This window comes from Strigops habroptila, chromosome 4 (assembly GCF_004027225.2).
Source record: "Strigops habroptila isolate Jane chromosome 4, bStrHab1.2.pri, whole genome shotgun sequence".
NCBI lineage: Eukaryota > Metazoa > Chordata > Aves > Psittaciformes > Psittacidae > Strigops > Strigops habroptila.
Window position 1 is genome coordinate 82583544 of NC_046358.1, and position 22163 is coordinate 82605706.

Below are 22163 nucleotides of genomic sequence, written 5' to 3' on the forward strand. Positions count from 1 at the left end.
CCTCATGGACAGGTCCTAACACCCGGGTGCTTTTAGCAAAAGGAGCAGAAAGGGGGGTTTGTGAGACAAACATGGATCTGCTGGACCTGAGGGGGGTTCATTTCCAACCCAGCTCAGCGGCTGCGGGGTTGGGTTTGGTTGCAAATGATCTGCCTGGATTCACAAGCCTGAGCACAGAGCGGGGCTGGATGAGGCATCCAAGCAGACAAACCCCATCCAGAGCGGGCAGGTTTGCCCTGGGGTGGTTGTGATGCACCAGGGGCTGTAACCGGTATGGCCAGTGCAGAACCAGTGGAGCCTGAGGGCATTGGGAGGTAGGGGCAGCCTTTGTGCCAGCCAGCCCTGGGTGCGCGCTGTGGCACCCTCCAACCCACCCCATGCTCCAGCTCTTCCCTTGTCTCACTTTGGTTGGGGCAGGTTCAGGTCCGTGATCCAGCTGAAAACCATCCCCCGTGTCCCTCCACATCCCTCTTTCTCCTGGTTTTCTGTTTCTGCCCATTTCCCCAGCAAACAGCCCATTTCCCCCGGGAAGCTCCTACTGCAAGAGCTTTGAATCTGCTCCTGTTTATCTGTGTTTCCATGTTATAGACAGGAGAAGTGTCCCTGTCCCCAAGGATCAGCATAGGCAGTTCTCCCCACACTGCACCCAGGCTGGTCCCTTCCCACCTTGGGTCAGCCCTGCCATACGTGCCACCAAAGCATGGACTACACAGCAACACTGCTCACCTACACCCTGAGAAATGGCCTCAAATCCCCCCTTGCACAGGAGTGCCCTGTTTTGCCCCTGGCTTTGCTGCAGGAATCCAGATTCCCCAGGGCACAGATGCTACAGCCTGGCTGGTGCCTGGCACAGGGCGTTGGGATGGCTCAGAGCTGATGGGGAGGCATCTCTCATCCTTCTTCCCTTCTGTCCTATAGCCCTGCACGGTGGCCAACAGCCCTAGAGGGGCAGAGGGGTGCAGGGGGCTCTGGCAGTGTAGGAGTAGTCTTGGAATGGGATGAGGATTTGAGATGCAGAGGGAATTCTTGCGACACAGGATGGGGACTTGCAGTTCAAGGGGGTGTTTTGCAACACTGGGATTTGTCTTATAATGTGGGGGGATCCTGCAGTGCAGAAGGGGTCTTACAATGTGGGGGTGTCCTGCAATTCAACAGGGCTCTTCCTATTAGGAGGAGCCTTGTTATACACTGGGGGTCTTGCAATGTGCAGGGGGGATCTGCAATTCAAGTGGGCTTTTGACATGCAGGGAAGGATCTTGCCATGCCAAGGGGTCTTGCAATGTATGGAGGGGGGGTGTCTTGCAGTTTAAGGGGGCTTTTGTAATACAGGGAAGGGTCTTGCTGTGCATTGGGACTTGCAATAGGGGTGGTCCTGAAATTCAAGGGGGCTTTTGACATGCAGAGAAAGATCTTGCCATGCCGAGGGGTCTTGCAGTGTATGGGGGGGTCCTGGAATTCAAGGGGGGTCTTGCTGTGCTTGGAGGGGTCTTGTCATTCAGTGGGGCCTTGCAGTTGGGGGGGATGGTCCTGCAATTCAAGGGGGGCTTTTGTAATGCAGGGAGGGGTCTTCCATGCAGTGGGGTGTCCCAATGGGGGGTGCGTGTCCTGCAGTTGGAGGGGCTCTGGATGCACGGGCGGCTCCGGGGGGCTCTGCAGCGGTGCGGGGGGCGCTGGTGCGGGACGTGTCGGGCGGGGGTCGCTGCGGGGGGCGGCCCCGTCGGGCGGTGGGGTGGGGGGAGGCGGTGCCGCGGCGGCCGCGCTATAAAGGCGGCGTCGGGGCGGGCGCGGAGGCAGCGGCGGTCGGTGGCGGCGGCAGCGGCAGGATGACGGCGAACGGGACGGCGGAGCCGGTGCAGATCCAGTTCGGGCTCATCAATTGCAGCAACAAGTACCTGACGGCGGAGGCGTTCGGCTTCAAGGTGAACGCCTCGGCCGCCAGCATGAAGAAGAAGCAGATCTGGACGCTGGAGCAGGACGGGGAGGACTCCAGCGCCGTGCTGCTCAAGAGCCACCTCGGTCGGTACCTGGCGGCCGATAAGGACGGCCGGGTGAGCTGCGACAGCGAGGAGCCGGGCCCCGACTGTCGCTTCTTGGTGGTGGCTCACGGCGACGGGCGCTGGTCGCTGCAGTCCGAGCCCCACCGCCGCTTCTTCGGCGGCACCGAGGACCGCCTCTCCTGCTTCGCACCCGCCGTCTCGGCTACCGAGAAGTGGAGCGTCCACTTGGCCATGCACCCCCAGGCCAACCTCTACAGCCTGGCCCGCAAGCGCTACGCTCACCTCGGGCCCCGCCGCGACGAGCTGGCCGTGGACCGCGACGTGCCGTGGGGTGTGGATGCCCTCATCACCCTGCTCTTCGTGGAGCAGCGCTACAGCCTGCAGAGCTGCGACCACCGCCTCCTGCGCTCCGACGGGCGGCTCGTCCCCGCCGCCGAGCCCGGCACCGCCTTCACCCTCGAGTTCCGCTGCGGCAAGGTGGCCTTTCGCGACGGGGAGGGCCGCTACCTGGCCCCCTCGGGACCCAGCGGCACCCTCAAGGCGGGCAAGAGCGCCAAGGTGGGCAAGGACGAGCTCTTCGCCCTCGAGCAGAGCTGCCCGCAGGTCGTGCTCCGCGCTGGCAACGACAGGAATGTCTCCACCCGGCAAGGTAGGAGGGGATGGGGGATACACACACACAAACCTCGGCAGCCCCCCAGCATCCCTCTGGCATCATCATCATCCCTCGGGCATCACCTCCTCCACATCCCCTGCATTGACTCGGGATCAGCACCTCGGTGTGGCCCCCCTGGAGCCCCCCATCCCTGCAGCATCCCCTGTCTCCATGCAGCAGCAACCCCATGGAGTGCCCCGCTGATCCCTCCACCATCGCCTCTTTAGGGTCACCCCCTCCTCTCTTGAAGCCCTTCTTAGAGACGTCCCTGCACCCCTCCTCTGAAGTCGTTGTCTCCCCCAGCACCCCTCCAGCATCGCCTGCCTGGGCCCCCTCCTCCCTCCAGCACCCCCATTCCTGCAGCATCCCCTCCACAGGGTGCCCTGTGGGTTGGAATCTCGAGAGGCCTGCCATGGGGTGCAGAGATGGATGGGGGGGCTATAGGGCGGCAGATAGGGTCTTTCTTTGCCATGAGGGAGGCAGAGCAGCCATCCCTCGCCTTCCTACCTGCGGAGCTCATTGTTCACCCAACAAAGCCTCCGCCAAACTCCCCATTCTCCTCCTTCCCCCAGCATTGCTGAGCCTTGTGCCCTGTAGATAAGGGCCTGGGGAGGCTGCGGTGCCCCCCATGGGGCTGCAGTTCCCCCCATGGGGCTGTGTTCCCCGGTGGGAGGGGGCTGGATGTCACCCACCCCCCGGCCTCAGCAACGCTACACAAATGGCTTTGCCAACATGCCACATCCTTCATCCACCCGCACAAAGGCAGCCGATCCCCGTCTCCTGTGCTCACTGGGGAGGCCATTGAGCATCGCGGGCACGCAGCCGCCTCCGAGCACCCATGAGCATCCTTTCCCCCCCAGCCTGAGGGGTGCTTGCTGCAGGATGGGGGGGGTCCCTGCTCCATGATGCTGGAGGTGCCCTGGGGCCCATCACCGGCGCGCCGAGTCAGGCCGGTGCACGCCGGGCGCGGGATGGGTGCGAGCATGTCCGGCTGTGCAGAGCCTGGAGGAACAAGCAGGGGGAATTTCTTTTGTGTGTGTCTATGGAACACCTCAAGGTTGCAGCTTAACCCTCGCCTGTGCCTGGGCAGCTCCTCGCAGGGACCTCAATTGTCTTTCTCCTTCTCGAGAGCAAAGCAGCCCCTTAGAGAGGAAAAATAGCCTGTAAAGATGAACATTGGGGACTATTTGTGCAGGGGGATGGGGGAGAGGAGGAGGAGGATGGAGAAAAGGAAGGAGGAGGATGGCGATGGCGGGAGGATGGCGGGAGGCTGCCGCAGCGCCGTGGGGGAAGGGCTGCTGCAGCCCTTTGTCACCGGAGATGGGAAAACCAGATGTGGGGGGAGATGTGTGGGATGGGGCGGCGATGGGGGGACCCCATGGGTGGGAGCGCTGCTGGCGGACCCGCCGGCTTTGTGTGATGGGGATGGATGGGGGGGATGAGGGGGATGGGAAGGGAAGGAGGGGGGGATCCAAATCTCCCCAGCAACAGGGGGCTCTGGGCTGTGCCCGGCCCCTTTCCAAGCAAAATAGAGCAGGGAGGGGTGCGCTGGGGCTGCACATCCTTCGCTTTGAGCCCGTTTTGGCTGGAGAAGCCGTTTCCACATGGTTTATCCTGCCCCGCAGCAGCGAAAGGCTGGGAGCTGCTGCCTTCCCTTCTCCCGCCGGGAATGCGCCTTATCCCAAGGTTATGGAGCAGGCAGTGGAACAACAGCGGCCAGAGGAAGTGGTTGCAGACAGCCCTTTCCCCTGCCGCGCTGATAAGCGCTGCTCGCAGATGTGCCGATGGCTGCCGGGGATGCGGGATGCAGGATGTGGGATGCGGGCAGGGAGCGGCTGCGGCTCGGCGCAGGCTCGTAGGAAAAGGCAGCTTATGGAGCCAGGGAGGGAGTGGGGAAGGCAGTGGCTGTGTCCCCAATGGGGATGAGGCTATGGGGCTGTTGTGGCTCCCCTGGCCGGGAGCTGGAGCTGGTCCAGCCTTGCGATAGTGTTGTCCCATGAGTGCCGAGTCAGCTCCTGGCTTGGAGCCTGCTCCCTGTCCCTGGAATGGCTGGGGATGGCGGCGTCACCATCCCCTGCCCACAGGGCACTGGGGACCACGACACCGACAATCCCAGGGTGTGGGGCATGAGGTGGGTGCCAGCCCCTTCCAACAACCTTCCAAGGGAGCGGAGCCAGGGCACAACGAGCGCAGCCTCCGCCCGGCTCAATGGCTCCTTTCTAGCCCCGGCTGCGGCAACAAAGGGCCCTTTGTGGGCACGAGGGTCCCGGGGGCAGAGCGCTGGCGAGGTGTGCGCCTGCCTCCCACCCGGGGGGGGAGAGGAGAGGATGGGAGCGAGGCATTTCGGGAAGCGGGGGTCTGGGAAGCGGGGGGAGCACGCCTGGGCATGCCAGGTTGGCAATGGGGAGCTCAGCTCCCAAGCCAAGAGCCCTCACTACATGGGGTGCATTGATGCTGGCTGCAGCGTGGCTCATTTCCCCCCCTGGTTCATCTCAGTGATGCAGGTTTGATCCAGAGATGCCAACTGGCTCGTTGGGACTTGAGGGGTACCACAAAGCCACATGAAATCCATAAGGAATTAGGGCTGGGTTTTCCAGGAAATCCATGTTCCATCCCCTTTGTGACCCTTTGCAGATGAGCTGCTCGGTCCCCGGGCGCTCCAGGCTGTTGAATTTAGACAAAACCGTGCTTGGGTTTATATATAAGCACAGCATAAGCCCATCCGAAGGGCAGGGAGACGAGTCTGGGAGCACGTGCGAGGCAGCAGCGTGGGATTGTAGGTGCCAGAGCCCCGCAGGGAGGCCAGACCCGACCTGTGCAGGCAGAGCTGGGTGCAGCATCCCCCGGGCTGCTGGGCACGAGGACCCAAAGTCCTGCCCATGAGGGCTTGGAGGGGTTTGTGGGATGCTGCTGCTGCAGTGGGCTCGGGTTGTTTTGGGGGCAAAACCATAGGGTTTTTGAAAGGGAGCCTCTTGTTCCCTGGGGAGATGGAGTATGGGAAAGGTGCCAGCTCCCAGCCATGGAAAAGCAGCTCCTAATGTGTGGAATTGTCCCCTTGGGTCTGGGCATGGGGCTGCTCCAGCTGGTTTTCCCACTGGTTGGCCATGGTCCTTCAGGCTCTTCGCTTCCTCTCCATGTGGAGCATCCCACTGGGTCTCACCAGCATCCTGGGATGGCTCTAGGACACCTGTATGAGTTCATGTAGAGGGCAAGGCTTCTACATGCCATAAATGCCCCACACTGGGTCTGTGACTCCTCATGGCATGGAGGTGGCAGAGCTGCTGCAAACCGTGGCTCCTTTGGATGGAGAAGCTTTGGGAGGTGCATGCTCTGGGATGCCCATAGCCCTCCATATGCATCCACCATCCTGGCCTGGACAGCAGCAAGGGTCAGGGGCATCAATCCCACAAACCCAAGCAGTCGGAAACCTCGGCAGAGGTTGGGAATCCCTTACCTGCTCCAGCACTGGCTCTCCTCCCCATTGCCCATCCTGGCTCTATAAGGACCTTGAGCCCAGGGGCTTTGTTTGGGGAAGCCAAGAGGGGGACACACACCTCACCCCACCTCCAGCCTCTGCATCCTCCCCAGGACCCCCATAGCAACCCTGTGCTGCAGGTGGAGCCGGAGAACATCCCACATTGGGAATTTTGGGGGGCACAAGCACATGTCTGTCCCCGCCCCCCGCCTCCAGCTGTAATTAGCAGCTTCATCAAGGTCAGGCTCCAGACTGTGCATTTACCACCAGCAGTAATTAAAGTGATTGCAGCAGGAGCGGCTGTGGAAGAGCGGGAGAGACACGGCTCCATCCACAGCCCTGGGCTGCACAAAGCCATGGGGGGCACAGCCTGTGTCCTCTGCCATGGGGACAGCTCTCTTGGACCCACCATGGTCCCATGGTCTCAGTGCAGTGTTTCTCCCATCCCACTGGCTCTAACCCTCCTGCTCTGGCTCAGTTACAGCCCTTTGAAGCTCCTTCTGCCCCAGCCCTAGTTGCATTCCTTTCTGCTGAGTCGGTGTAACCCAACCCAGGTTTCGGGGAGGGGGCGGTGGGAGACCCTAAGCCAGGCCCTGCGAGGGAAAGCCAAACCTCAGCTCAACGGTGAGAGTGTGGGCAACTGCCCAGCAATGGGGTGCAGGAGGCTGGTGGGTTCGTTGTGCTTCATGGTGGGGTCTTTGGGGGTGAAGGGATGGTGTTGGGAGGCTCCCAGCACTCACCTCCAGCCCTTCCAGTCCTGCGCTGCAGCACAAAGCATCACCCCCAGGCTCTCCCCATCCTGGTGCCTGCAGGTCAGGGAGATCTTTGCCTAAAAGTGCAATGAGGAGGGAGCAGCACCCATAGGAGCCCCTTTCTCCAGGCAGTTGTATGGGTCTCGGTGGTCCTGCTTTCCCGATGGGGTGCAAAATCAAAGCCAAATGCTTCCACTGACCACTGTCAGCCTTGGGACGTGGTGAGTGTGGGACAACCAAGGACTTGGCCAGTGGGGCTGTGGGCTGTGAAGCACCCTTCTGCCACCCGACGCTGCCCCAGATGATACCCCAGGGAGCAAAGCACCAGCATGTCCATCAGGAGCTGTAGAAGGTGCTGGAAGATGCCTGTTGGAGAGGGGATGCTGTGAACAGGCAGCGCTGCAGCAGCCAAAGGACAGTTTTGAGCGTGGGAGATAAGATTACAGCCAACAAAGCAAAGCCTTCAAAGCCTAATCCCTTTGGGAAAGGTGGGAGACTGATATGCAAAGCAGAGGCTGCTCCCTGAGGGCCACTGGATGGGGATGCATGTTTGGGAGATGCAGATGGGGCGATGGGAAGCTGCCAAGTAGCTGTGTCTGCAGGATGTGGGGGAAGACATCTCCATTTCTAAGTGTCTGGAGGTAGATGGTCCCTCCCCAGATGGATGGGTGCCCCTGATAGGACTTGCTGAGGGCTTCCCAGTGCAGAAGGGCAACCAAGGCTGCAGTCCCTGAAGCCCTCGCAGTGACCATGTATTGCATGATGTGAAATCTCAGCAGCTGAGAAACTGGAGGTGCAAGGGGCTGAACACGTTACCACCCCCAAGAGCAGGTTCTTAGCTCTAGGAAAAGGCAGATTTGGGCAGAAAGCTGGTTCTGGGGATCTCGAGGATCATCTCCACTCATCCCAGCTGTAGGGAGACAGGGAGAAGTGGGACTGAGCACCGTGCCGCAGCTCCCTTCCCAAATCCCAGCACAGCAGCTTTGCTTTGGCTCCTCCAGGCTTGCAACTCCCATCCCAAAAGTATTTTTAGGCAGAAATCCACCAAGCTGGAGCACTCTGGAGAGGATTTGGCCCTGCTAGCCCTGACTAAGCAGGTTTGCTTGGCCTCAGTGCCTGCGGATAGATGTGCACGTGGCCACAGGACTAAGGCTGGTGGCCCCAGGACCGGCTGCATCTACCTCTGGGGCAGATGCTGTCCCTGGTCTCTCTGGTTCCAATGAGTTTTTGGGAGCCAGGGAAAGGCTTGGATGCCACAGGGCTTTCCTGAGCCTCCTCTCCCTGCAGACCTCGCTGTCCCAATGGGCTGTGACAATATACAGAAGAAAAGCAGTGCCATGGTCCTTAAACATGCCATGAGCTGGGGATTCATAGGTGGTGAGGTGGCCTCTGGTAGTGGATCGAATAACCTGGCTGTCACCTCCAGGGAAAAAACTACAGCCCTTTTCTGTGTGAATTATCTATGTTGGTTTTAGCTTGGTGCTTAATGGTGATGGAGAGTCCTGAGCTGGAGCTCATCGTTGCATCAGCTCAGCCCAGCCCTGGTTTATGGCCTTAACACTTGAGTAGCCAAATGAAACCTGGATTTGAACCCAGAATGCCAGAGGGGAGATGCATGTGAGGGATTTGGGAGTCACCAAAGCTCACTCAGGAGCAGGAGCCCCTTTCAAGTGGGTTTCCTGGGGCGCAGAGGTGCATGGGTTCCCCCCCAGAACCCCCAGCCTCCATCTGCCTCTGCCCTACAGGGATGGACCTCTCGGCCAACCAAGACGAGGAGGGTGACCAGGAGACCTACCAGCTGGAGATCAACAAGGACACCAAGAAATGCGCCTTCAGGACCTACACTGGGAAGTACTGGACCCTCACCTCCAATGGGGGCATCCAGTCCACTGCATCCACAAAGTGAGTCCCCCGTCCTGGGCTTCAGGGACCCTTCTGCATCTCCCAGGGGAATCCAAGGGGAATTTTCCAGCCTTGGCGCTCACCCCAGAACACTTCCCAGCAAGAGCAGTGAATTCCCTGGAGAGCTGGGGCTGGATTGGGGCTTTGCCACCCATGAAGTCCCTCAGGCCACGTAATCCTTCCCGGCCGGCTGGGGCTGTCGAAATGCTTTTCCCTACAGCTCAACCCTCCACTAACCAAGAGCCCTAAAGTGCCTTTGGCTGCCTGCCTCCTGCCTGCTTCCCATCGGGATGGCCACCGTGACGTGGCAAAACTGAAGTGAATCAGGGTCTCCCAATCCAGCCGTGGCCCTTGTATCCCACTGACCGCCCTCTATATCCTGCAGGAATGCGAGCTGCTATTTCGACATTGAGTGGTGCGACAAGCGCATCACCCTGAAAGCTGCCAATGGGAAGTATGTGACAGCAAAGAAGAATGGGCAGCTGGCAGCCTCCATGGAGACAGCAGGTAAGGGACACCCTTGGGGACCCCCCCACCCCACATTGGGGTGGCAGGGGATGAAGTAGGTCCCCCCCCCACCGAGCCATGCTCTTCTTCCAAGTGATGCTGAGGGATGCAGGAATAAGTTTTCACATGCTGTGAGATGGGGGGACACTGATGGGGTGGGTGGGAAATGGATGAGGGGCACAGCTCACCCTCCTCACTGCTGGAATTCCATGGAATCCAGGCTCTGCACCCCCTTGAGCTGCTCTCACAGCCCCTTTCCCCTCTGGCATAGGCGAGACGGAGCATTTCGTGATGAAGCTGATCAACAGGCCCATCATCGTCCTCCGCGGCGAGCACGGCTTCATCGGCTGCCGCAAGGTCACCGGCACCCTGGACTCCAACCGCTCCTCCTACGATGTCTTCCAGCTCGAGTTCAACGACGGAGCCTACAACATCAAGGGTGAGTCCCTGGGGATGGGTGCTGAGGGGGGTGATGGCCATTGGCGTCCCGGTGGTGGCTCACGGGGCCACCTTGTCCCTTCTGCCTGCAGATGCCACTGGGAAGTACTGGATGGTGGGGAGCGAGTCGTCCGTCACCAGCAGCAGCGACACCCCCGTGGACTTCTATTTTGAGTTCTGCGACTATAACAAAGTGGCTATCAAAATCAATGGCAAATACCTGAAGGGTGACCACGCCGGGGTCCTCAAGGCATCCGCTGACACCATTGACGCCTCCACCCTCTGGGAATACTAATGCACTTTAGCGTACCTCCCATTGCCAACTTTTATTATTCCCCCTCCTCCGTCCTCGGTTTTCTTTTGGGTTTTGTTTTTCTCCTCTCTGTACAAGGATTTTCAGACTGGCTTGTCCTTCCCTCCCACTGTAGAGCTGGTGCGTTGGGTGGGAGGTGGGTCTCTATGAATTAAGAACTGGAAAAGTGCTGGGGCAGCCTATAGCTTTGTATTTTCCCCCTCCCTCCAGGTTTGCTGGGCTTGGAAACTGCCATCCCCCCCTCCCGGCCCCGAGCATCACTTTAGGTAGTTTATTTTCCTCTCCTCGATTGAAAAAAGGGAATAAGATCACCTCTATGCTCGCTTCTGCATATCAGCACTGGCACGGCCTCAGTCTGTGCTGCCAGTGTCCCCCGGAGCACCAGTCCCATCCCACCCCACTCCAACCAGGGGCAGAGCCATGGTGCTGGGCTCAGCCAGCTCCCCCCCAGCAGCTTCTCTCTGTTCCTGGCTTTTGGGGCAGGATTCATCCCCAGCTGAGCCATAAGAGGTGACCTTACATATCACAGCATCCCCGGGGCCGGCACGGGATGGCATGTATCCCTGTGGAAGGGCCAGCAAGCCGATTCCCTTTTTCCCCATACACCTGGAAATGAGTTTTGAGGGTGATCCCATCTGGAAAACCTCAGCCTTTCATCTCGTGGAGCCCCACACTCCTTGTGTCCCTCTGCCCCTCCTTGTGCTTCTGGCTCTGGAGGAGCATCATAGACCCCGATGGTGGGTCCAGCCTGGCAGGTGCCTGCCCCAAGGCTGGTCCTGCTGCTGTGCTGTGGAGAGGATGGTGTAGGGGGGATGCAGAGCAAGCCTGTGCTGGGTAGGGAGCTTCATCCAGCCCATGGTGGGCTTTGGTCCCTGGCTGATGGAACCTCCCCTGGGTGGTGGCTGGAAGCATAAACTGCAGATTTTGGTTTACAGAATAGAGAAGTTCCTTAGCAAACTTTGCACAGTGATATTTGCTCAGTACCTTGTTTTTTCCTCTCTCTCTCGTAAAATACTGGAACAGTGAAGGGAATCACTGCATACCTAATGCTGAATTGGGAAGTGCCCATTCCTGTGGGCTCCCCCAAGGAGGGCAGCTCCTGGGCCCGGGCTCTCATGCCATCACAACTCAACTGGAAAAGAAAAGAGAAAGACCAAAACAGTATTTTTGTTAGTCTCTATTTATATATGCTCTCCATGGCACTGTGTTACCAGCTGTTGTCTGTACTAGGTCTGCATTAGAGTATAACGCTGTTTGTAACGGGTGATGCTGACGTGTTTCATTAGGGTGTTGAAAGGCACTTTATCCTTTGGGGCCTTCCCGGGGCCGGTATTTGCTCCCTGCAAACACACCAAGGAGCCTTTTTCCCCCCCACCCCACAACAAGGGTGCTCGCAGCATCGCTGCCGTGCCAAAATCACCGGTCCCTATTGCCGGAGGCAAGGCAGGGGCTCCTCAGCCTTAAAGCCATGTGGAGGGTTGGAAAACCCTCCCTAGGAGCTTGGTGCTAACCTCTCAGCTGGGAGAGCGAGTGGCCTGTCCCCTGCCATGGGGACAACTCCAGGCCGGGGTCCCTCACCGGCACAGGGGATCCCATTGGGATGCTACCTCGGCTCTGCGCTCACATCCAGGGGCTGCCTGCGCCCACCCGGGCACCGCTCTGCCCCTCGAAGGACCGAGTGTCTTGATGAAGCCCTGAGTGACCCTGTGACTTGGCACACACTTTTCGCTGGCCTTCACCCCCCCTTTTCCCTGTGTCACCTCCTCCCTGTCCCCCTGTTGCAGTTTGAACCATGTAATTCCTGCTCCGGCTTCTTCTGTGTGACACTAGGTCAACATCTCCCCTGTCTCCTCTTATCGGGTGTCGTGACTCTCTGACAAACATCTCACTCTGAAAAGTTAAGGTTTGGGTTTGTTTTGGTTTTTTTGGGTTTGGTTTTTTTTTTTTTTTCCCCTTAATTATTATTTTTTTGTAAGTGCCATTTGTATAACTTAAAAAAAAAAATTAGCTTCAAATGGAGAAAGATGAATAAAAAATAAAACCTGCATTCGGATACAAACAGAGCTGTGTGGTGTGTCTGGTGACCATGGCTGGAGCTGCAATGGCTTTTTGATGGCATGAGCCTCAACATGGAGCATCTGGGGGCTGAATTGCTTTGCCATGATTGAGCTGACTCTAGAGGGAAGGGAATGGTGATCAACAGGCTCATCTCCACTGAGCATCTCAAAGGGGATTTCAAAGGGATTCTTACCTGGCCTGGAAATACACCATGGATAAGGGCTGTCCATGGGCTATGTGATGGATAGGACAAGGGGAATGGCTTTAAGATGAAAGAGAGAAGATTTAGATTAGACATCAGGCAGAAGTTCTTCCCTGTGAGGGTGCTGAGGCGCTGGCACAGGGTGCCCAGAGAAGCTGTGGCTGCCCCATCCCTGGCAGTGTTCAAGGCCAGGTTGGACACAGGGGCTTGGAGCAACCTGCTCTAGTGGAAGGTGTCCCCTGGAGTTGAACTCAATTATCTTTAAGGTCCCTTCATCCCAAACCACTCCGTGAAAGCCAAAGCTGGCTGAGGCTGGGTCACCTCCTGAGATGCTCAGAGCAGCCCTAAGCCACCAAGCCCATGGGTGTTTTGGAGGCTGGGTGACCTCTGCATGGCTCGGGGACACGCACTAGCAAACCAGCTGCCCCTGCAGCCAGCAGTGAAGCTGTGACCCTTCAGCCCTGGCAGTGCTGAGGAGGAGCTGCTTTTTCTCCCCCTGGTTCAGGTATTCTCCCCCCATATAATGGCCCTGAGGGGGAGGCACCTACTTGGAAGGAAGAGTGGTGGGATGCTGGTTTTGGGTGCATGGCATGGCGGGGGGCAGCAATAAGCCCCCTCCTGTTCTGCTTGGTGGGATGGAGAAGGGAAAGATCTAAGGATGGAAGGAGATGGAAAGCACATCCACTGCAGCCCAGGCCAAAACACAGCATCCGAACGGAGCTGCGTTGTGCCCCCAACCCTCTTGCAACAGCCAAAACCAGCCCTAAAACTCAACCAGCCCTTTAAAATTAGATGCTGGGGCCAACCTCAGTGTCGGGGGTGCAGCACATGCATATGAAGGGGCTGGGGACCAGCTCCATCACCCGTGCCACGAGCAGCCAGTTCGGGACCACTGATGGGCTCCTGTTTGGCTTGTAAACATGTAAAGCTGGTCTGGGAAAAGCAAGATTTGGGAAAAGGGGGGGCTGCCCAGCTCCCCCCCAAACACACATCTCAATGGGCACAGCGGGAAGGGCATTGCCTGGAGGGACCTTCAACTTCAGGCATGGGTTCAAGCACCACAGCAAGGGCCGAGCAGAGGAAGGATGTTCATTCCTTACTATAAACAGGGTGAAATTCATGCAGGAAACACTGAGCAGCTCCAGCACCACGTGTTCACCTTCACCCCCCAGTGACATCCGCATGTGCATGAATGTGACACGAGCCTGGGCAAGAGGACCCTCACCCTTCACCCCTGCTCACCAACACATTCCCCTTTGCTTTCAAGCAAGGGGGGAAAAGCCTCCCTGTTCCCCCCCCCAACACACACATCCTGGTTTCCATTTAAAGGAGTGCCTGGAAACCATTTTCTATCCCATCCACTTTTTCCTCCAGAGCATGTGGAACATATTAAGCTTTTCCTGGAGGGTCAAATGGGTTTTGCCTTGGACTTACAGGGTTTTCAACCACAACAGCCCTGCCTGCTCTGCTGCCTGCCATTAGCCCCAGCATCAAGCTGGCACAGTCAGGATGGGAGGAGGAGGAGGAGGATGATGATGGTACTTCAACTGTAATGAAAAGCACAGAGGGTAAAAGTCAGAGTGCACAAATTTATTTACAAAAAATTCAAATTACAATATAAGACAGGAACTTTTTACACACTGAATATTAGAATGGTTTTTACTACCAGAAGGTAAAGAAAAATATTTCTTGTTTGGGTTGGTTTTGTTTTTTTTTTTTTTTAATAAAACACCTATTTCTTTTCAGCTATTGTTATACAAAGTGGCAGAACATGCACATCTTTACAGGGCTTCTTTCTTTTAATATAATGTTTTTGCTAAGTGCAAATACTAAGTTTCTCTTCTCCACCTTTAAGGCAAGTAAAATGGGACACTGCGATTATAACCAGAAGTACCTGTTATGGGCCCAGCAACCTCCCTGCCACCTCGTGAAGGACAGATGGTTTTAAGGTCTGCAGGGCAGGAAGGAAATGGGGTGGAAGAGTTGGAGACCAGATCACGAGGGCTCCGGGGGGGTGCAGTAAGGTTTGGGGTTATTTTCCTTTCTATTTGTATATAAATCAACACAAGCCCTATCAGAAACCCCTGCACCAGAGACCGAGCACCGACTTGTCTTCTTCCACGGATCAGCTCAAGGTTATAGCAGGGGACATGGGTCCTCTCTCCCCTTACATCCACTAAGCTCCTCCAGGACCATGATGTTCGTGCCACAGCAGCAGAGGACCCTCACGTCCTAACCACAAGGATGGACCACAGACACCAGCCTCCCTTTCCCACCTCTGCCTGATGCTTCTCCATCCTTCTCGCTCCACTTCTGCACTTCCCTGTGCCAAGGCTTCGCTCCCGATGCCCGCACATCTCTAGACACACACCAGAAGCTCCCCCCTTTGCACAGGCAAGTATTGGGGGACAACCCCAACCATCCTGCTGCAGGAGGGGACACGCTCCAGGAAGCCTGAAGTGCTCATCCAAGCCTTGAGCCCAGAACATCCCAGCTCTTAAACAACACAGGATTTCCTTTCTGTAAAGGGAAGCCACCCGTTGTTCTCCTGAGCTGGGTCCATTTTCCCATCACCCGCTAACACTGTGAACCTCTTGCCCCAAATCCAATGGGACACTGCTCCTGGCTACCACAGGAATCACTTGCTGCAAGGCAGGATTTAAACATGGCTAAATCCCAGCTGGGCAGCAAGCAACAGGATCCTGCAGCCCCCAGGCTGCTCCCAGGAGTAAACTGAAAGAAGAAAACAACAGCAGCAGGGGAACACCACTTGGTTATTAATGCTAGAGAGACCATGGCATGAGAGCTGGAACAGAGCACCCCGCAGGGTATGTTCAACCCATAAGGCAATGCCCAACAGTGGAGAAATTGCTGACTCAGCTCCAAAAAGGCATGGAAATTCCCTCTGGGAGAGCCCCCTGGGGACAATGGTCCCCAGATGCTGTCCCAAACCATAGTGGAGGCTGGCTTATCCTGGGAGCATCCCGCTGACAGCCCTAAGCCCACCACTTACTGCACTCCCAAGGGGATGCTGTGCATGGAGCAGTTACAGAGAGCTGCAAGCAAGGGGTGGGCAGAAGCTGTGAGATGGAGGCAGGGAGTTTTACCTAAAAAACCCAAATGAAACCAGAAGACGGCTGTTCAAATACAGGGGGGAATAACAGGAAGCGCACCCAGAGGGTTCCCAGCAGGACAAAGCCCAAACCAAACCACCCAGGGAATGATAGCACCAATGGGATGCTGAAAGCTAGCCCAGCATTTCTGGGAGGGAGGTTTTTTTCCCCACTCCAACCATTTTCTGTTCTAGAGGGGCCTGTATCAGACAGAACACCCAAAGGAGGTGGGGAAAGGGCTTTCCCCCTGCAGCCTAGCACCTACGCCCCCCTGTTGCTCATAGGGAAGCTTTGTTGTTCCTAACCCCTCACTTCCTAAGGTTTAATACTCACCTTTGCCTTTTACCATGCTGTTCCCAAGCCAGTTAGGCTGAAACAAACCTTTTCAGGAGCTGTGACATGCCATGAAGCAGCCAGTCTCCTGCAGCACTGTGAGGGGTTTAGCCTTAGCTCCTGGCTCCCCATCGTCTGCATGCACCAGTACAGGGGTAATTCCTAGTTTTCCTGCCACAGCACACATCACACACCACTGTCTATGCATCTGACTGGGGCTTTACCCAAGCAGTTTTTGCAATGAGGCCAGTTTTTGCAACTGTGGCCAGAAGCAGGGGGAGATTTGGGCTGTCAGATGGGGACAGCAAAGCAAAGGCCACATTTTGGAAGCTGAGCTATCCCCCTCTGGGGATAAAAGTCCTGAGCCCTTCCAAGGGGGCAAGTTCAGTTCAGCCAAAGATTAGAGTGCCTGAGTCTTGTGCTACTTGCTAAAGCCCCGAGACAAGAACATGGCTCTGGGCTTCCCACTGAGATCTCAGCAGTGAGATGGCTGCTGCATCCCATTACCCCACTTAGAGAGTGAGAAATGCTAAAAACACTTCACTGACTTGGTTTTGAAAAAATGTATTTCTGTTGGGAGGTGCTGGAGGGTTACAGGGATGCTGGAGAACATGGGAACCTCAGCCTTGTTCCTCCCTGCAGGCAGAAGTGCAGCCAACTCCTGTTAAGTTGCTTCTGAAGGTCTTATTCAGATGCAGTCTCCCCTCCTTACCTCCAGACTCACTTGTCTGTGCAGCAGCTGCTCCAGTCAGCAGGAGAGTAGGATTTTTGGGAAGTCCCCAAGGAATGGCTGCATGCCTGCGCTCCACAAAGCGTCACTTTCCCTCCCAACAGCTGCCTGAACAGGCTTTGTCAACTCAAAATAATCTGGATACCCAACACAGGGAGAGATCCCTTGGGAAATGCAGCACCAAGGCCTGTTGCAGCACAGGTTGCAATGTTTGACTGCAAAGGTTCAGAGAAGCTCTAGAGAGGGATGCAGTGCAAGGACAGTCAGAGGTCCCTTGGCAGCTGGATAATCCGAGAGGGGCTGGAGAAGGAAGGGGGGTGATGTTATCGGAGTGGCTTTGCCCTGCAGTGACTATACCAAGTGCTGTTTGAAGCAGGTCAGAACTGCTGGCGAGGCTGAGGGCCAAAGTGCATAGGCAAGTTGTGCTCCCGCCGAGCATTGATCTGGGGAAAGTCAAAGTTCACCCTCATGTTGGGTAACGGGGGCACGTAGGGAGCAGGGACAGGGCGGATGTTGAGCGGGATGTTATTGTACAGGGGACGGACAGGAGGGAGCTGGAAGGGAGCGTGCACGAAGGGGTAAGGGCACATCCGGGGCGGATGGAGGTTCTGAGGAACAGGTCTGGGGATGACTTCAATTCTCTGGATTTTCTCCACAGGCTTTTCTACAGGAGGGCCGATCCGCTTGAAGCTGTTCTCTGCAGAACGGAGAGAGACAAGAACCAGTCACACCACAAACAAGTCTCTCATTTGCAGTCAGCATCCTCCATCCCCAGCATGTTCCTTAAGCACACTCTGCTTGCCCCTTCCATGCTCCAGGCACAGCTTTCCAGTTTGGCTCCTTTCAGCACATCACAAAGGTTTTGCTGCCCTTCAGCTACTTGGCCAAGTGGAGAGGAGACAGGTCTGTGCATCCATGACACCCATCACCAAGGGAGCTGGACGCAAGCCTTGTGCCTCCTCACTGTCACAGCAAAAGCCTGTAGGCGACAGCACTTTAAAGCCAGACAGGTTCCCAGGGTGATGGCTTACACTCCTCTCTGGAGCAGGTTTTGGGTGATGCTTGGTGAAGCACAGCAATGCATGGAGGAGCCTGCAAACAGCCAGGCCGTGGGGAGAACCCAATAAAGATCCAGACTTGTCAGTGGCTGGGATCTATGGTCTCCCACTGTCCTCAGTCTGATGTCAAAGCACAGGTACAGACTGCAACTTACCTCCATTTTTCTTCCTCTGCTCCTCTTCAGCCTCTTTCTGAATCTCCTGGATTATCTTCTCATCATCTTCCTAGAAATCACAGGAGTACAAGAGGCAGTGGGTTAATTCCCGCTGCAACAACCTTCTATCCTCTCAATGCTGCTTTTCTTTTCAGCACGTTTGTGTGGGGAAATAAAAGGTGAATTCAGCTGAATTGAACTCATTTGGGGTTGACTTAGGTTTAATCCAAAGCAAGGATGTGATGGAGGACTGCAGCACAAGCAACCTGCACAGAGCTAAGCCTACTCTATGGAGTAGCACTAAGAGGCTTAAGATCAGTTTTCCTGGGAGATCAGCGCTAAAATTCATTGCCTGGATGGAAACCAGAGAAGTGCAACCCAGCTCCTCCCATGTGAAGAGTTGCTGAAGAGCTGTTAATCTTTTAAATGGCAATAGCCTATTAAATATTTACATTACCCTGGCACTTCCAGAGCTTTTGGCCCAACAGCTGGAATTAACACAACTTAAATCCTGGCTCTAGTAGCTAAACTACTGTGATGAGGCCATTTAGATCTTATCTGTAACTCTGAGGAGGGCATAAATCCCAATATGTTTCTTTAATGTCTATCTAGAGGTTATAAGAAGTATATTCAGACCTGCTGCTCACCAAGAACACAAGGACAAGCCAGAAGTGGAAAGCATCATTCTGCTTCTCGTCACCTTTGGTTTTCCCAACCCAAAGGAGGAGCAGTGAGACCAAACAACGCGGAGAAGCTTCGGGTATCTAGAGGGATGGCATTTATGCCACCATTTACTAGATCAAGGGATGGACAAAGTCCTGGAAGAAGACTATGCAACTCCTGAGCTCTTAACTCTCAGCTCCCAAGCAGAGCTGTGAAAGATGAGTTTCTTCACTGCACCACAGCATGCAACAGCTATCAGGGTAACAAAGACCACACCAAACAACTCAAGAGGCAACTCCCTTTCAGTGCCAGGCAGCAGATGCTTCTGCTGGCCATATGTGCAGCGATGGCAACAGAGGTCCCCCCCTGGTTTCTGCAGGGTTGCATCTGCTGCTGGTTCATGTCCGCTGGGATGAAACACTACCTGGCACTTTCAGAAAACAGATGAGAATAGCTAAGCTGCCTGGACAGTGTTTGTACTCTTAATGTTAGTTATTAGGAAAGAAGGCCAAGAACAGGAGCTGCTGGGTGACACACAACACCTGCATCAAGCACTTTGATGCTCTGGTGCTAAGGAGCACTTAGTGCTTGCAAACCACCAGTGGAGCAGGAGGGAAACCCCAAGCCCCAAGTACCCCACAACATACAAGACTCTGCTTCAGTTTATTCATCCTCATTTCAGTACCGCCAAACCCCATAAATTTCTTCCTGAACACTCTTCATGTGGAAAATATCCTCTATTTTAAAGAGTGCTGGAACTAAACTCAAAATACGCTTCGTGTGTTCAGATACATTGAAGTTATTTTAGGTCTAGCCAGCTTCCCAGTTCCAATCTCACGGTCCTGCACGTGTCTAGCATGGGAAGCTTGCTAAGATGTGCCCTTCTCCAGCCTCCAGATAAGGTATCCCTGGGAGACTCAAGTTATCTTAATCTGCAGAAAACCATCCAACTCAATACTTCCCTCCCTTTTATTCTTCTGTGAGTCAACAGTTAAAATTAAGACTTCCCAGGACATGCTTTTTTCTTTCCCAAGCAGGCTGCTTCCATGGACTGTTAATTACAGCCTATCTATCTCCATAAAAACTGCTGAAGAATGGCTCTTCTGAGCCTATACAGAACTCCTAATTACACCCCAAGCATCAGACTGTGATGTTCCCTGGCTGGAAAACAACGTGGGCATGCTCTGCAACAAGCACCAAACATCCTCTGCTCCTTTGCTGCCTGAACAGCCTCTCAAAGGGTGGCCCCAAAGCTTCAAGACTTCATTTTTTGTTGTTCTCAGAACACTTTTTGCAATGCTGTTGAAAATGGAGATAGCCACATCTCCTATTTTATTGCCACTTGCTGGAAAAGATGCACCTGAATGGTTTAGTTATAGAAGAAATGTATCTTAAGCTTAACTGAACAAGATCACCCTATCTCCTTCTCTCACACAAAAGCACAAACCCTACCTTAAAGCCTAGAAACATGCAGAAGTATCTTCTAACTTAAAAAGAAAAGCTTTTACTTTAGTCTAAGCCTATGATTAACCCTTTGAAATGGTGCTTTCCAGGACACTCCATCCTGACACCAACCCCTGTGATGCTGCAGCTCCTGCAAATGCCACTGTTGATATTGGTCGGCCTTGCTTGAAATCAGGGGAATCAAACACATCAAATACAACAAGATCCTCCTGCAGGGAGGGCTACTCGACCCTCCCGTTTTAAACTGCAGCTGACCTCCACACTAATGAGGATCCACACAGCCATGTGCCCCCGGGGCCAGAGAGCCAGCTGCAGGCACACCAAGGTGATGATGACTTCAATTACTGCAGCTCCCAGAGCGACAGGGAAAAGCAGAACAGCAAATCCCATCTGCCAGACCTCCAAAACGTCTATCTTGCAAGGACAACATAAACCACATCACCTCAAACACAGGAGCCAGAGATCCCTACTCAACCTCATCCCTTCTTGGTCTTCAAGAGGAGGCACACCTTGCAGCACACCCCCTAGATGCAAAAAACATGCCAAGAACAGACCTGGATCAGGATGAACAAATTCCTGACTACTTCTGCGACTAAATCCCAGCAATGGCATAACAAATCACATAGAAACATAGAATGGTTTGGGTTAGAAGGGACCTTAAAGCTCATGAAGTTCCAACCCCCTGCCATGGGCAGGGACACCTTCCACTAGAGCAGGTTGCTCCAAGCCCCTGTGTCCAACCTGGACTTGAACACTGCTAGGGATGGAGCATTCACAACTTCCTCGGGTAGCCTGTTCTAGTGTCTCACCACTCTCGCAGTAAAGAATTTCTTCCTTGTATCCAACCTAAATCTCCCGTTCCAGTTTAAACCCATCACTCCTGCCCCTGATGAAGAGTCCCTCTCCAAGGATAGCTTTGTTGCTTCTCTGCTGATAAAAGTGTATTCTCACACTGGAAGGTTAAGAAGTATTTACATTCAATCCCACATACTGAACCTTGGCTTAGAATTTTTCTTTGCATCAGGATTTCTGAAACACTGGTATCTGTTAATATAGGCAGAATAAAAATACCCTGCACAACATGCACCTTCCTACCCAAGCAGCTGACATTACACTTGGCAAGTGATGGATACACAGCACAGTTCAATACCTGCAGCATTTAGGAAAGATCCACATCCCAAATGGAACAACATAAAAAACAATGCGCACAGCAAGATAATTTAAGGATATTTGTGAAGGAAAACTGGTGCCACAAGTTCTGCTTATTCCATATTGTATTGGCACAGGGTAGAATTGAAAAACAAGTCTCAGAGCTGCAAGCATTCACCATGTACAGCAGTGATTTTTGCCAAGCACCTCTAATTCTATGAGAAGCAAAGGCTGGGTTTTGATTCCACGGTAATTGGAGGGAGACGACAGATTCATCTAGGGGTAAAGCATCCACACCAAAAAGTAAGTTTTCATTAGCACACTTAGGGCTGGCTTTTGTGGTGAAAAACCCATTTAATGTCACATGGGGTGGAGGCCGCAGCACAAATTCAAAAGCCTCTTGTGTCCGTTTGCCTGAGCGGGTTCGAGTCTCTTAATAAAGGATTAGATGATGATTTTAATAGCCTGTTCACTGGCTGCATGAAGGGACTCATCTTGTCACATTAACAGTCATCTTCCTGTCAGCTGCCTTGCCTACAGCAACAAAACAGAAAGATAAAAGACGAAAAGCAACCCCCAAACCCTGGTGGGTCTCAGCACTGGCCAGCCTGCATGGTCTCGGAGCAAGGATATAACTTGCCTCCTCTCCTGAGAGAAAACACACAGGGCAGTGCTATAGCGTGGCCCTTCCCCACGCTCTGTTGCATCACAGGAGAAGGGAGGTGGCCAAGAGGAAAAAGCAGAGGATCTGAGATGTATTCACCCTTCTTATCTGCAAACACCGCAGAAAGCAAACGTGGTTATGAAGAGCAGCTGCATTTAAAGCGGCAAAACAAGACCCTGCTTTGCTCCAAAGCTGACAGTGGGATGCTCTTTGCAGGAACCATCCCCAGTCCTGCAGCCAAACCCACCAATGTTCATATCCCTGAGAGCCTGCCCTTGTGATCCCACACCCGCAAAAGGGTCTCGGCATGGAGGAGGCTTTTCCTTTCATCCCTCTCCCATTGAATCCAGGGAATGCGGCGAGCACGGAGCCAATCACAGCAGAAAGGGTGGCTTGGGTCTGTGGCTGGATTAACTAAAGAGCTGTGCTAGGTTGCTAAGCAAGGCACCTTTTCATGGCCTGTTTCAACAATGCTGGTACAGAGAAGCTGCATCCAGCATCCACGCAGGGCCCTGCACACACACAGAAAGAGCTGCTG

The 22163-nt window shown here is 54.7% G+C and overlaps 2 protein-coding genes across 3 annotated transcripts in view; one reads left to right on the forward strand and one right to left on the reverse strand.

Annotated features, from left to right (window-relative positions):
* Positions 1-1726: 1726 nt before the first annotated feature.
* On the forward strand, positions 1727-11296 carry FSCN1 (fascin actin-bundling protein 1). Its single transcript, XM_030483506.1, has 5 exons — positions 1727-2646; positions 8622-8778; positions 9164-9285; positions 9557-9724; positions 9816-11296. The coding sequence occupies exons 1-5, from the start codon at positions 1824-1826 to the stop codon at positions 10016-10018; spliced, it is 1473 nt and encodes a 490-aa protein (XP_030339366.1). The 5' UTR covers positions 1727-1823; the 3' UTR covers positions 10019-11296.
* Positions 11297-14117: 2821 nt separating this feature from the next.
* Positions 14118-22163, reverse strand: part of RNF216 (ring finger protein 216) — a 79240-nt gene continuing 71194 nt past the window's right edge. For both annotated transcript variants that reach the window (XM_030483505.1, XM_030483504.1), the window contains exons 17-18: positions 17686-17755; positions 14118-17169 (exon numbers count right to left, since the gene is read on the reverse strand). In XM_030483505.1, the coding sequence (XP_030339365.1) occupies positions 16850-17169; positions 17686-17755 (390 nt within the window). In that variant the 3' untranslated portion in view covers positions 14118-16849. The remainder of the gene's footprint in view (positions 17170-17685; positions 17756-22163) is intronic.

Bases quoted from the DNA above. Each gene is read 5' to 3' on its own strand.
- FSCN1 (XM_030483506.1), top strand. From the start codon at position 1,824: ATGACGGCGAACGGGACGGCGGAGCCGGTGCAGATCCAGTTCGGGCTC. The intron at 9,286-9,556 runs GTAAGGGACACC...CCTCTGGCATAG, and splicing joins AGCCTCCATGGAGACAGCAG to GCGAGACGGAGCATTTCGTG. The intron at 9,725-9,815 runs GTGAGTCCCTGG...TTCTGCCTGCAG, and splicing joins CGGAGCCTACAACATCAAGG to ATGCCACTGGGAAGTACTGG.